The sequence below is a fragment of the Chiroxiphia lanceolata genome, chromosome 2, assembly GCF_009829145.1.
Source record: "Chiroxiphia lanceolata isolate bChiLan1 chromosome 2, bChiLan1.pri, whole genome shotgun sequence".
In the NCBI taxonomy this organism is placed as follows: Eukaryota; Metazoa; Chordata; class Aves; order Passeriformes; family Pipridae; genus Chiroxiphia; species Chiroxiphia lanceolata.
Genome location: NC_045638.1, coordinates 27,172,722 through 27,187,347, shown reverse-complemented (window position 1 = coordinate 27,187,347; position 14,626 = coordinate 27,172,722). Strand labels below are relative to the sequence as shown.

Genomic DNA, 14,626 nt, shown 5'->3' with positions numbered 1-14,626 from the left:
TCGTGCACCTTAGGTTGTCATACTTGCATAATAAGAATCCTTTGAGTTTAGGTTTCTCAACTCTCCTTTGAGTTTAGCATTTTTGACCTCATTAAAGTTAGTATTTAAGACCAAAATGTATTTTCAAGTTCAGGTATAAATTAAATATTTCTCTTAGTGACATTTCAATTCCATAGTGTAAAGTATTATGAAAAGAGAACAGGATAAAAAATGCTTTGCTTTTATTTTCAGTCCAGTTTCTTTCCATTTAATTGATTTGTTTGTCTTGGTTTTCTTCTTTTTTAGAGTTTTAGAGTGCCAAGGGCTGCCCATTGTGAATGGGCAATGTGATCCCTATGCCACCGTTACCTTAGCAGGACCCTCCAGGCAAGTATTGCACGTTCAAGAGCTTCCATTTTATAAGGATGGTTTCTGTTTCCTTTGTCTGTTAGAAATCTGCATTCTCAGGTGGACAGCTGTGAGTATTTAGACACTGCTAGAATATGTTAAGTGGTGGGGTGTGTGTATATGAGCTACTGAATTATACTAGAATAAGTAATTTGAGGCTTGTTTCAGTTTTGATTTATGTAAACATCTGAATAATCTCAGAATAATTTGAATATCCTGGAGTATATAATTTGTGGTTAGGCTTAATTTATGCATCTTCTCACCTCACAGTTGGAGGCTGGTTTTTGAGCAAATTCATTGCCTAATTTTGGGCAGGGGCAGAAGAGAAATCTGAATACATCAGCATCTTGCAGAGTATGCACGTTTGTATGTGAATATTTAGTATCTTCACTTTTAAGGTGTGGCAAATTATTGTGAATGTCAAAACCCCTAGGTGGCTCAGTCCTATAATTTGATATAAGCAGACATAATAGCATGGATAAAATTTGGAATGAGGTTTTAGTGATGAGATTCTGCATAATACTCTTCAGTTTAAATTGGGGATTCAGTTTTCCCATCTGTTATAAAAATTTCCTGTGCTGTTGGATGTCACTGTGGGGGTTTTTTTCTGGCTATCCAAAGTCATCTTTTTGTTGGTCTCATTTTAGAAACAGAACAGCTCTGCTGTGACCTCAAAGAATCGGATTTGGTAGCATGGGCTATTCATAATATTTTACGACAATATCTTGAAAATGCTATAAATGAGAAGCATTCTTGACAAATATTTACCTTGAATGCAGAGGAGTCTTTGAGTTTGTCTTTATTCTTCATCTTTGTCTATGTGCATTGAGCCTTGTCTCTATTTGTGAGCTGTGTATTTGAGTTATACACTTTGTTTTAAGCCTGTAACCTGTTTCAGATAGCACTGGATGGCTATTACTGAAACTGTAAGGAGATTGTTTGACTAACCCTTGAAAGACCAAACTTACCTTTGTCAGCTTCCCTCCACCTCCCAGTCTGGATAATGTGTGACTATTGATCATGTATTTCCCTTCAGAATAAAGAGCATAGCCTTATCCTATTCCTGTCTGGGTTTTTTTGGGGGGGGGAAGAGGGCTTGCCTCCTATCTCCAGCAAGCAGCATGCAGCTTATTCCCATCCACTGCTTTGTAATTGCTCAGTAATTGTGCTACCTTAATCACCTCCCGTTCTACATCCTGCTTCCCAGTCCCCTCCCAGATGGGTTTATCAGTAAAGAGGTTGGTTGGCAAGTGTGACTGATGAGATGGGGTTGGCAATCTGTCCTGTGTCCTGGAGGCGATTAGTCTCTCTTATCTCTCAGCTTCTCCTAGGAATAGTGGGATATTCTTAATCTGTACATCATTCTCCTCTCTGGATTTTTCAATGCCTCTCATTTTAGAGTAGGAAAGCTGCTTTATTCAGCTGCAATGCCAAGAATAAAAATTTCAACAAACGAGCTGCTGTTTATATTGTGTGATTTGTACTTAACAGAGCCATCATCAGACTTCCTAACCAAAACTCTTTCTATTCCTGTGTTATAGATGGGAAAACATTGTTTACTCATGGACAGGCCCATTCAAGTCACATGGGAAGCAGCACTGAGAATTAGACCCAGCTTTACTTGACCTCTATGAAATACATAGAGTTGTCCAGTTAATATAAGCAGTTACAACTTATCTAAGCAGCTTTGGTGCGTGAGAAATGACAGATAGATGTTGGGATGAAATGATTAGTAGGTCAGTTTTCCACATGGCTGATGTGCCTCTCCATCTGTGTCTGTTTTAACTATGCCTGCAGAGCTGTAGGGGAAGATTGGTGACACCGGACAACACAGAGCTTTTCTCTTGTAGGTAATGAGAACGAATCAAGCACAGGTTCATAACATTTGGAAGTCATCAAACAGCTGTTGGCTGGCCTGTGAGAAGTGCATTGGATGGCTCTAGCCCAGCATCAAGCAGTTAGATGTCTATGGCTAAAAGCCATAGAGCATGAATGGGCAGTGCTAAACTTGGTCAGGCCTGGTGAGTGGCTGGGAGGAGGTCTGCCATATCTTGTTCCTACAGAACAGTAGAAATAGACTTCTGCTCAGCAGTGCTCATAATAATTTGCCACCATAATATTAACTAAGCTACAGGGAAAGGGATGGTAATACAGCAATAAAAATATTCTTACTGAAGAATTCATTCTGGATTTTTTTATTATCTAACATCACTGAAAAGCAGTCATTGATTCTTCAGGCCAGGATTATAAAATATAAATCCCAGAAATAGCTGTGTTAATCTTTGTCTCCTGTGTTTTTAGAGTATAGGGAATTTTTGAGTTGCATCAAGACTGAGACAATCTTCCCTGACAATGTTGCTGCTCAGAGCCCCATTCTTGGCAGTTGCTTTGTACACGTAGAAGATTCTGCTGGATCAAGCAAGTGACAGAATCAGGGTTTAAGAGCTTGTGTTTAAAAGAGGATAACAAACTGTGATTACTGCCACTTTAGAGAAATAAGTATGCATTGAATCTCTCTCTTAAATGTGTGTGAATGTCTGTGCCTTGCTGTGCTGGAGCCACATAGCATTCCAGTTTTATTAGATAAATCAAGTGTATGGCTATTTCCTCTTAAGGGACTGTTTTAGGATCACACTTCTGCTAATGTTGTTTCTTACCCTTTTTTGTTTGTTTGTTTGTTTTGTTTCCTTAATTCAGATCGGAAGCCAAAAAGACTAAAGTTAAAAAGAAGACCAACAATCCACATTTCGATGAAGTGTTTTATTTTGAGGTTGGTATTTCAAAGGAATGGGTGATAAGCTGAAATACTATACTGTAGATAGTTGGCACAGCATCCTGCTTCATGTTGTGCCAGCTGTCATCTTTGAAGACTGTTTTAATGCATGGCGCAGGGGAAAGAAGTACCTGGGATCAGACTACCCGTCTGCTGAGGAAGCATTATATTGCTTCAGCTCACCTGCTCTATAGGGAAACCTTTAAGCTGGGCACTTCTGAGCAATAGGCTTTACACTCAATCACAACTCACCCCAGTAGAGTTTCGAAAAAGTACAGTTAAAAATGGGTTAAAAAAACCCAACAGTTCCCCCCCCCCCCGAGAATTTTGGGGGTTTTTTAAGCCTGTGTTTTTATAGCTGCTCCACCCTGTCTTTCCCAGTCAATGGGAGGAAGGTTATTTCCTTAGGAATACTGAAAACTATAGAGGAAAATACACTTAAACTGCTTGTTCTGGATGTCTACCAGTCTGCTGCAATACCAATGCCTTTTCTCCAAGTGGTTGACACCTCTACAGCTTTATTTAATACAGAGCATTTTCAACAAATCCAGTTAAGATAAAGCATAACTTGTGTGACAGTTCTCATTTAGGTTCTTTCTGGCAAGAGTAGCTGTAATTGTGGTGTGGCCATACATATATGTGCATGTGTTTATAATTTAGATATCTCTTAAAACTTTCCATTCTGTCTTCTAAAGCATGTGTATCTTTCTCTTTTCTTTTTCTCTTGGACATCATAGTCCTGATCTCTGCTTAACTGTTCTGTTTCAGTAGACACCTCAAGAATATATCTGGAACAATGAAGTCGATGAAAAGGCAGAGTAGCCCAGTGCAGCTGACATATATTGAAAAGCCCTTTCCACTCATATGGCTTGCATCATTCAGGTCACATTTGCATAAGAAATTGTTGCTGGCCACCTAGGGATGTGGTTTCTCAAATCAGTTCTGGGATACAAACAACTATCAGGAAGGGATAGCTGGAGAGAGAGAGGAGTCATACAGGTGCTGGTACACTGTGCAGATCTAAAGTGCACACATCATTTTTGGCATTTATGTCTTCCTCCTCCTTCTACAAACCACTATCTTTGCCTAGAAGCCTATACTTGTACTGACTAATCTAAAGTCTGTCATACCAGCAGAAACATGCTCTTGTTGATGTAATGTGTTTGGATACAAGGAGCAGATATAGCAAGTTCTTTATTGGCAGGGGCACTTTCTCAGTACCCAGAGGGGTGGAAGCCATGAGGGTTGGCCAGGATAGTTATCTAAGATAATCTTTCCTTCACTAAGCCAGCGTATCTCATCCTAGGATCCTAGAAACCCTGCTAGCAGTGAGCTTTTGTGCCTGGCTCTTTGAGACTCTGTGGAGTTGCTGTATGAGCAGTGCTGGCAGAGGAAAGATTCCATGATCCTGAGTGCTGAAACTGCATTGAGGTGTCTGTGTTTGCTCAAAGCTGCCCAGGATTTCAGTCCATTACCTGGCCCAGAACTGCAGTCTTTGGCAGTGACACAAGAGTGATGTTATATGTAAATAAACTAAAATGGGCTTCCCTGTTCTTAACACAGGCAATTCTGGAGGTGCCTGTCAGTGAGAACTTTAAAATGAGAATATAATCTGGGAATTCAGACTATAAACCATAAAAACTTCACCTGTCTGATTCCTCAGCCTTCTGTGTGCTGCAGAAACAGCAAATGTTTGGTATTTAAACACTGAACTTGGCAGGTGGTGCCATATTGGGAAAGGAAAGAGAGACACAAAGCATCTTCCAGCTGGAGTTGGGAGGGAGGGGGCTGGAGGCTTACTTAGTTTGCCTTTGTGCTGAGAGCTGGGTTGCGTGCAAATACCGGCAGAAGCAAAACCTGACCTCAAGCCCATGCCCCAGTTGTTCTGCTAACTCAGAGCAAAATGATTTCTGTGTAGGTAAGAGCAGAGCTTGGGAAATGTCTGAATCAGCTGGAATTCTGAAACATAAACATACCCTTAGTACAGACAGAGCCATCATAGATTTATGTCATTTGGAGAGTAGTTAATACATATCAGGCTGAACGTCTTCAAGGAACAAGGTTCAGTAGAACTGCTGTGACTGGAAAATACATTCACTAATGAGATGTGGGCAGACCTGTGGCTGGTGCATGCAAAGTGCTCTAATTCCTATGGAGCTGCACAGATTCATGCTTTTGACAGCAGTGTCACTTTCTGCTTCCAAACAGCTTCATCAGCTTTCCTGCAGTCTGCTAGCACAGTGATTGGCCATGCCTCCAAGAAGAAGCTGATCTGTAAAAGGCTGTGAATGGGGGCTTTCCTTTCTACAACTAAAAAGTCGCAGATTTAATTTTCTAAACGGAAAATAGCTTATAGTTGGTTTGGGAAATAGAGGAGCTTATTTAAGGGATGCTGTGAGTGAAACTTGCACCTGATGGTTAGGAGCCATTTTCATCACCACTTCAACTGCAGCGTGGTGTGGAGCTCTGTAACAGGAAAATGGCCCTCTTGCAGGAACTGAAGGGGGGAGTGCTGGGGACCTGCTTGTGAACCTGCACGTGCTGGAAAACAAACGAGCAGCTAATAAACAGCTTTTCAGCTTTGCCTGAGGAAGGGAACCAACACAGCAGAATTGTGCCCCCTTTTTTGTGAAATGTTATGTGGCAGCTAGTTCAGCACCGTGGACTGGGAGTTTCCTCATCTTCAGTTCCATAGAGCTATCTCTTTAGGAATACCACTCTTGAGCTGTATTAATGTGCATACTAAATAGTCGTATGGGTAAACAGAGATGCTCATACCTGTAGATTCCAGCAAAACTTCTTAGGAAAGTGTTTACTTAAAAGGGACATGCCATAAGTTACACTTATAGCATAGCTTTTTAAAACAACTCATGTGTTACAGATAATAAGACTTAAAAGCTTCCTTCCTCATTGACAATGACACCATTAGCTTACATTGGTAGTAGCAAATGTCATTTGCAGTTACATAGGAAAATTTGCAGGACAGTGTTTACAAGGCTAGGGTGAGGAAATTTACGCTTAGATCCTAAAGTTGTAGACTGTATGTAAATACACTGGTTTTGGGCTTACCAGGTCATTTCGATTTCATTAGTCTGTAGCATTTGGTCTCCAGTGCTGCCAGTACCTTTTAGTTTTTATGTATCGCCTTGAAAATATTTCCTGCCCCACACAGACATACGTACAAAAGGCTCTGAGTATCCTGTGCCAGAGATTCTTCTCTGGTTCCTCCCCACTTAGGCAGCTATATTGTTGCCTCCCTCGTTTGTGCCCTCTGCGTCTCATGTACAGTACAAAACCAAGAAGTCAAGTTTACAATAAAAGCCAGTTTTTGTGAGTAGGAAGTATTAAGCTGCAAGTGTATTCAAACCTACAATAAAGTTGAGCTTCTTTGTGCAACCAAGAGCTGAACCCACACATCATACACCCTTGCATTTGATCAGTTCCTGCTGTGGTTTCAGCTGGGCGGGGTAGCCTTTTTCTCAAGTTTCTGACACACTATACAAAAACACAACCTTCAAAGTCTTTTTATAGGCATACTAGAAAACAAATTTTAAGAAATGTTTGTACAAAACCTTTTTTGCTAATGCTTTACACTTACAGCTTTCTGGTTTTTTTACCTGTGCTTTGCTTTAATCAAATATGGAAATATGGTTGGCGAACTGTGCAGCTGGTTCTATATTCTGATATGCACAACATAGGTTGGGGTCTCTTAGACAATTGGTCTGCTTGATATTTGTTGTGTGGACAGGTTAAATTGACTTCCAGGATATCAGGACAGGCAGAACTTCCCAATTCTAACTGGATACACAGCAAAGTGTTTTTAAGGGTGATTTTCATTCCTCCCCCACTCTCTCCTCAGAGTGCCTCAGGGCATCTGTTGTACAGCTGTATTTAAAACCCAAATATTAATTGCCCTTTTATTTCCCTAGATGGATTATAAAATTGGTGCTCCTTCCAATGGTGTTTTTCTGTTGTTAATATAAACTCAAAGTGCTATAGTAATATTAAAGATGTTCTTTCTCTGTAAAGAAAGTATGGAGTATCTAGTAACTCCAGGTTATGACTGTGTAGCCAGCACTTTTGTATAGTCAGGAATCTGTTTAGTCAACATGTTTATTCACTTGCATGAATGTTTTCAGTATCAGGAGTGAAGTCACTGCTGATAGTGAAAGGCAGTGATCTTCCAAAGCTTTGTACAAGTTAGATCAGAAAGTTTTTGTGTCAGATAAGCTGTTAAAGTTTCTTCCTTTTTATTAGGTTACAAGACCCAGTAGCTACAACAAGAAATCCCATTTTGATATTGAAGATGTTGATGAAGTTGACAAAATGGAGATTAGGTAATATAAAATACTTTACTAATATAAAACTGTCTTCCTGAGTTGTGTAACTTTGTAGTAGACCGTGTTTTCAAAGTGGCAAGCATGGTTTTACTATTGATAAATCAAGATGGGGCTTCATCACTGTATGTGTATGTTCATTTACCTCCACTGTCTTGTAGATCGTATCTTGAATGTGTGTGATGGTTTTCCTTTGTATCCTGTGTATACTGTGTGTATGCTAATGTGCGGTTGTCATTAAGCACAGCCTTTTATGTCTTTGCTCCCCTTTCCTCCCTCCCTCAGTTTCCCAGGAGAGCCTAGAGGCTCTGTGATGCTCTCAGTTAAAGAATGTATTTTCTTTTATCACTTACTTTTAGCAACCCTTGTAAGGTCCTTCTTCCCTGGAAAGAAACTCTTGAACTCAGAGTTTTTCTGGGGCAGAGGCAGTTTCTCTTCTCTTTTGCCTGCCAAACTTTAACCCCTTATTGCAAGATCTGGTATGATAAAAGTGAAATCAGTTGCACAGGAAAAGAGCTATTCTGATTTCAAAACCAAAACAACCCTGCCCCACCACGTGCCACCCTCTCAGTACTATTTTAAGCCCTGCTGAGGCCAGTCAACAGCATCTATGGGGACAGATGAGTATAAGAGTGGAGAGAAGAAAACAATAGGAGGTATGAAACTTGAAGATATCACGTGCATCATACAATCACATAGGTTGAAACTTGGAGACTTAGGCTGTCTGGTGATCTGGATGCATTGTAGATGAAAATTGCTGTATCTACATCAGATGATGAGAAATCCCCCTCTCCTTTATGCTAGGATTTGGAGAAAGAAAGGTTGAGGGAGAATAGTAGCACCCCCTTCCTCCCCAGCTATTCCCACATGAGAGGCAGTGAGGCATCTCCCAAGTGTTCCCTAGTTCCTTCGGAAGCACAGCTGGCTGTAAGGAAAGGAGGGAATACCGGGAAGGGGAAACAGTACTTAGTCCCAGCAAGCAAGATGCATCTGTGTTCACGAATGAATGGATTGAGAGCTGTTCTAATTTGACAGTCAGCTGCTGGTTCATGTAGCCTGTCAGTGTAGTATTGCAGTGCTACAAGACCATTAATGGATTTGTGTTTGCCATGGCTCTGTGAGGCAGGAAAGGGAAACTATTCATATGTGAGAGAGACAAAAGCTGTGCTCTTTCTCTGAGAACATCTGTGTCAGGCAGTGCAGGTTGTGTGTCAGGCAGTGTGTCAGGTAGCTGCTTGAGGGGCAACTCACAACTAGTTAATGGGAGAAAAAGCACAGACCCAGGTGCAGTGCTGTACTGGTTTGGTGGTGTCAGTGTTGCAGCACAGCAGATGATGTAGTCCTAGCACTAGACTATATTTCTTCAAAGCTTTGCATGGTGTAGACAGATATTAAATAGCATGTTCCATATCCCATGGGATGTATGGGATGGAATGGGCAACTAAACCACATCTTGGGAGTCCCAGTCTAGTCTTTATAACCATGATGCTCAGCCATACGCTGATTTTAAGTGAAAGCTAGGATTCTCTGATAGTTTTTGTGATAGTTTGGAAGGGGACTCTAGACATTGTTGGGCAGTGGTTACACGTTACATAATATTTCAGTGATTCTTATTTTGTAGTACTGGACTAAATGAAATTATACAGTTGTTTTATTTACTGAGTATATTTTCTGGACAAATGACTGCAACAAAAATGTATGTGGAGCTGAGCTTCAGAAAAGTCTGTCATTCCTGAAAACCAGTGTATCTCAGTGTGGTAAAGATGAGTAGTTTGAGAGGAGGCTTACAAAATAGTTGGGTAAAGATTAAGTACTTAAATAATAAGCAAAAGCGGATGAAGTGTTAGTCTTGGTTGGGCAAATTCTGCTCAGAGGTTTTGTCCCCTGTAGGACAGAGTGTTTTTGTTTCCATCTCAGGTTCCCCTTCCACCCCCGCTCACTTCCTCCACTGTGTTTAGTGAGAGTTAGGTTGCACTCATGCCCTCTGGATGGATCACACAATCTATAGGTTTGGGGATTTGTTTTCTTTTTCTCTCCTGAGAAAAATACAGTACCACAGGGTAAAGAGGAGACTTAGTCTCTCATGATTTCTCTCTAAAGCTATGAAAGTTTTCTCTTTTTGAGTGGGTGTAGGAAGTTGTAGGCAGGACATATCAACACTTGGGGACCAGATGTTCTGGTGAACTCATTGTTTCTCCTCCCCCTCTCTGCTGTTTGTTTCTTTCTGTGACTACAGTCTGTCCAGTTTCAGAATAATACTTGTCATAATTTTGCCTGTTAAAAATCTTGGGAAACAATCGTCTTTTAGACTCTGAGGTTTATGTATTAAGATTTTTAATAAATGCTGTTCACTCTTTGTAGTCCAAGAGCACAAACCAATAATTTCAGAATTTATATGCCTGCTTTGCTTACTGTGTAGTGTGAGACCTACTTTAACTTGCTAGTTCCTCTTGTACAGATCCTTTGCATTGATTTTTTTTTCTCTAACTGGGGGGGGAACATCCTTTGGCTCTCTGTTTGAATGTGTTATTGCTAGTTGGCATCTTGAACGAGTTTGGATAAACTAGAAACCAGCAGCCTGTAAATACTTAGTAAATTGTAAGTTTGACAGTGTAAATAGACTTAAAGATTCTTCTCCTCCTGAAGCTGCTTTTAGCTACCTGAACTTGTTAGCAAGATAATAACTCACCAAATACGGAGAAAGGGGAGAGGAGGTTGAGTTTTCAAAGAAATTTTTTTCCTTTTGGAGCATTCTTGCCCTGCAGAAATACTGTCAAAATATCAGTATTTGAAGAACATGTGCAATGTGAGATGATGGTATGTCTAGTGTATGATACTTGATGCATGAGACACTGCTGGCAGATACAAGACTCAGAGTATATAAAAGTGATGTCCTCTGCACTTGGATAAGATAGGATAAACCTTTAGCAGGATTCTCAACATCCATGCCTTGACAAGTCTGACGTGACTTGCTTGAGACTAGGAAGGTTGTGTAAGTACGTCCATGATTTTGGGGACACAATGACTTTGCACCTTATCAAAATTAAAGTTACTCTTCTAAAAAGCATCATTATTGGAAAACCTGTATTTCTTCCCATGTACCTTCCCTCCCCCAAAGATTATGCCACATTCAATCTGTCTTAGCTGCAAAATAGTCAGCTGAGCTTGTTTTATAATAAAAATACCTTACAGAGGAAACCTTAAAATATGTACAGAAACCACTACCTTGGAGTTTGAAACCCTTGCTTTGAGGTGGGTATGGTAGCATTTATCTACAAATGCACCAGTACTTCTGCTTTGAATCTCAGTGCAGTTGTTTTCCATCCTAGTGCTAAAGAGCATAAGAAAGTATCATCTAGAGATACATACCAGAACTTCCCAAATGTGAGGGACCAAGTGCCAAAAATTGTGTAAGCTTCAGTCAATACATAGGTGATACAGAATGGTAGAAACTATCCCGAGGCTTTGAATATCTCTACAGAGCTAGTTTAGGTGCCCAAAATATGTAAGCTTGAGACAGTGAGTCTTTCCGGGAGCTAGAGTGCTGGGAAGGACTGCATAGACATCCAACCTTAATCCATAAAGCTGCCACTTAGCTGCTGGTAATCCCAAATTAGACAGGGACTGACAGTATGGAGTCCTTAAATTTGCACTTTTTTCCCCTGGTGTCATTCTACCTGTATTTTTCCATTTCCTGGGATAGCCAAACTATCCCAGCCCTCCGAATCTTTATCAGTATGGATAGTGGAAACACTACAGATGAGAAAAAGTTAATCTAAATTATTTTTTTCACTGATGTTTCATGGAGATGAATTGCACGGCTTCAGAAATCTAAGGTAAGGTTATCACTTTACTCTTTGGAAACCATTGCTGTACAGCTTTAAGTCTTTCGAACTCATAGACTTAAGGGGAAAAAACCCAAGGAATTTGGAAAAAAGATTGGAATTATTTGTTTTTATTTTTAATTTATTATTAATGTTTTTAATTTATTTGTTTTTAATATAGGGTTGATCTTTGGAATGCCAGTAACCTGAAGTTTGGTGATGAGTTTCTAGGAGAACTGAGACTCCCTTTGAAATTTCTCCGACAGTCTAGTTCTTACGAAGCATGGTATTTGACATTTTTCTTTTGGAGAATAAGTAGAAACATATGTCTGCTCTGAAGACTTAAGAGTCATTACTGCTATGTGATAAAGTTTAAATGGATTTAATTTGTATCTTTTTTGTAAGCAAGCCAAAGTAATCTTAGCTAGTGTAAGAACAAGAAGTTTTGATAATGTGATTAGAGATTTCAGACTGCCTCTATGTTGCGTGTGGGAGTTCTAATATGTTGGGTTTATGATATTATTTACTGCAGTTCATCAGCAATACCATGGTTTTAGTGTGTGAGTTTTTAATCATAACTACATAAAACTTATGTTCAGAACTTCCCATGTTGCAGTTGGTGCAAAACAGACTGGCAAACATAGTTAAAAACCCTGATTCAGAGCTCTCAAGGATTTGATACTTATATAAATACTCAGTGTATCTGTACATTTTCTATATGTTCACATATAGCCTGAGATAATCTTGTGTTTCAGCATAAACTTTTCTGTCTTATTTTTTGCATATCAGGTATTTCCTGCAGCCCAGAGATAATGGTAATAAGTCATTGAAACCTGATGACCTTGGTTCCTTAAGGTTAAATGTGGTTTACACTGAGGACCATGTTTTTTCCTCAGACTATTACAGTCCACTTAGAGACGTCCTGCTAAAATCTGCAGATGTTGAGGTAATTTGCTTGCATTGTTTGTTGTTTACCTGCAGATCATCCTCCCAGGGGTCTCTGAATGTTTGTCACTATCTTGCTGGCACCATAGTTTTTTAGTTACCAGAGAGGTCAGCTTCTTTTTCACACCTGAGAGCCTTGTTAAGCTTTCATTATGCCTGGTGCTTGTTTTCAGTCCTTGCAGAGATCTTTATCTGCATGCAGTATGGCGGGTGAAGGCACACCCAGGAACACCAGTGGTTTTAACAGCAGCATATTCTCTGTGACTTTTTAATTTTACATGTGAAAATGCAAAGTAAACTTCAGTTTGACCAGTTATTTTCCTGTGGTGGAGAGGAACAGGTTTACTTGCATAACTGAGAAAAACCCAAACCAAGAACTATTCCTGAAGCATCAAAGTTGGACCTTGTGTGCCCTTGTGTATATTTTTAACAGTTGTAGCAGTGCTTTTATTCTTTCAGTGGAAGAACTGGGTTCTGTACTCACTGTGACTGGAAATTGCAAAGGGTTAGATAGAGTTCTTTCTCTTCACTTGCTTCCTAGGCAAGTGACATTCAGTGAAAAGACAGCCATTAAAAATGGGGGGGGGGGGAAGACACTGTACTGTAATAGTTTTTAAAGTGCTGCCCTCTTGCGATCAGAACTCACAGCCCACAAAACCTGGGATGTAACATCACCTATGTTATGTACAGACATGTTGGGTAATTGGCCATTGCAACTGTTGTGTGGGGTTCAGCATATGGAGCTAATGGTAAAAGAAAGAAAGGATGCTTGTTCTGGAAGGATTTCTCAAAATTTTTATTACTTTCCTCTGTTCAGCCTGTTTCAGCATCAGCTGCACACATTTTGGGTGAAGTTTGCAGAGAAAAACAGGAAGCGGCCATACCTCTTGTCAGGCTTTTCTTACACTATGGCAGAATTGTGCCTTTCATAAGTGCCATTGCGAATGCTGAAGTGAAGAGAACTCAGTAAGTACCAAAACCCAGCAGCTTTGCTATCAAATGTACCTACTCTGCATTGGCTAGTGCTGGGATGGTCCACTCAGTTTCTAGAATCATGCAATTTCAAAAGAAAACATCAGAGTTTTTCCTGTTCCTCCCAGCTCAGTAGCAGAGTTCTTTATAAATGCTTTCACTGCTCTCAAGATCTGGTGAGTTTGGTTTCTGGAGGAATTCCCATCGTGTTTTGTGAAATCTACTTGCAAGACTATATTGTAAAATCAAAAGCAGAGATTTTCATTCTTCTCAGTCTTAAGTATAGTTGATGATAACTGTAAAATTCTGTGTTACCTTCAGCTGTTCATATGAAATCATTTCAGCTTTATCATGTGCTAATAAATCATCTAGTGCTGAGTGTTTGTTGAATTTGTTCAAAACAAAAAGCAAGTTTGCAAGTTTCTTCCTAATAATGAATATTTAAGACAAGCTGTATGTCTAATTTTTCCGGTTAGAGGATGAAGGAACAAAGATGGGATTGGATTTGGCAGGGGATAGCAGAAAACAGAGTTGGGTTGTTTTGGTTGCTTCCTTTAAGCACCTTGTTTGTCTTACTGGGGGGCTGATAGTTCAGTAGTGTAAGTTCTAGTATTCACACCAGGCAGGTCCTAAAGAACATTTGTTGCCACAAGCCTTGTGCCTATGTAGTGATGCTCTTGACTAACAGTAGAAGAGACAATTGGGAGGTAATGGGAATGACAGATACTGACTCTGAAGTAAGAGCTTCCTCTGTACAAAATAAAGTCTTTGTGTGGGTTGGCTTTTTTAAAAGTGTCTGAGGGATCAAGTGGTTTCCTTCCTCCAGGTAGGTGGTTTTTTTCTGTACTACAGGTTGGCTGACAGAGCTTGGTTGCTGCAGTATGAGGAAATTTGCTGCTCCCTTGTCAGTCATGCTCCTGTGATAAAACAGCAAAGACAGGGCTTTCTGGCATTTGTAACAGGCAGTGAGCTTACTTTTTTTGTGAAACAAAATGATAAATCCAACAAAGCAATTCATCCTGTTATTCACTGCTCGTAAATGAGTACAACTGTAGTAAGCTGTAAACAACAGAAAAGATATCACTGTATGTACAAGAGCAGCCAAATAACTTCATATCAAGTTTGATCTGCTGTCACTAGGCACAGGGTTTGATGATATGGTTGTAGATGAGGTCATTGATTATGTACCTATTTGAATAACGTAAATTGCTGTATGTCTAGTACAAGATGAATTCTGTGCAAAGGACTTTCAGAAAGGCATGAGATGAGTCTGCATGACATTGGGTCTCAGGGCAGAACAGGGATCTGCACTGTGTTTAATAGTGTTACCACAGAGCAGTGCTGTAAGTCCTTTAGAAAAGATGACTGTGTTTTCTTCTCCCTCCCAG

General features: G+C 40.0%; 1 protein-coding gene across 2 annotated transcripts in view; it reads left to right on the top strand.

Moving 5' to 3' along the window:
- RASA3 (RAS p21 protein activator 3) overlaps window positions 1–14,626 on the top strand; it is a 127,749-nt gene that overhangs the window by 93,547 nt on the left and 19,576 nt on the right. For both annotated transcript variants that reach the window (XM_032679535.1, XM_032679536.1), the window contains exons 6-11: window positions 286–366; window positions 3,085–3,157; window positions 7,418–7,497; window positions 11,503–11,607; window positions 12,111–12,267; window positions 13,084–13,232. In XM_032679535.1, coding sequence (XP_032535426.1) covers window positions 286–366; window positions 3,085–3,157; window positions 7,418–7,497; window positions 11,503–11,607; window positions 12,111–12,267; window positions 13,084–13,232 — 645 coding nt within the window. The remainder of the gene's footprint in view (window positions 1–285; window positions 367–3,084; window positions 3,158–7,417; window positions 7,498–11,502; window positions 11,608–12,110; window positions 12,268–13,083; window positions 13,233–14,626) is intronic.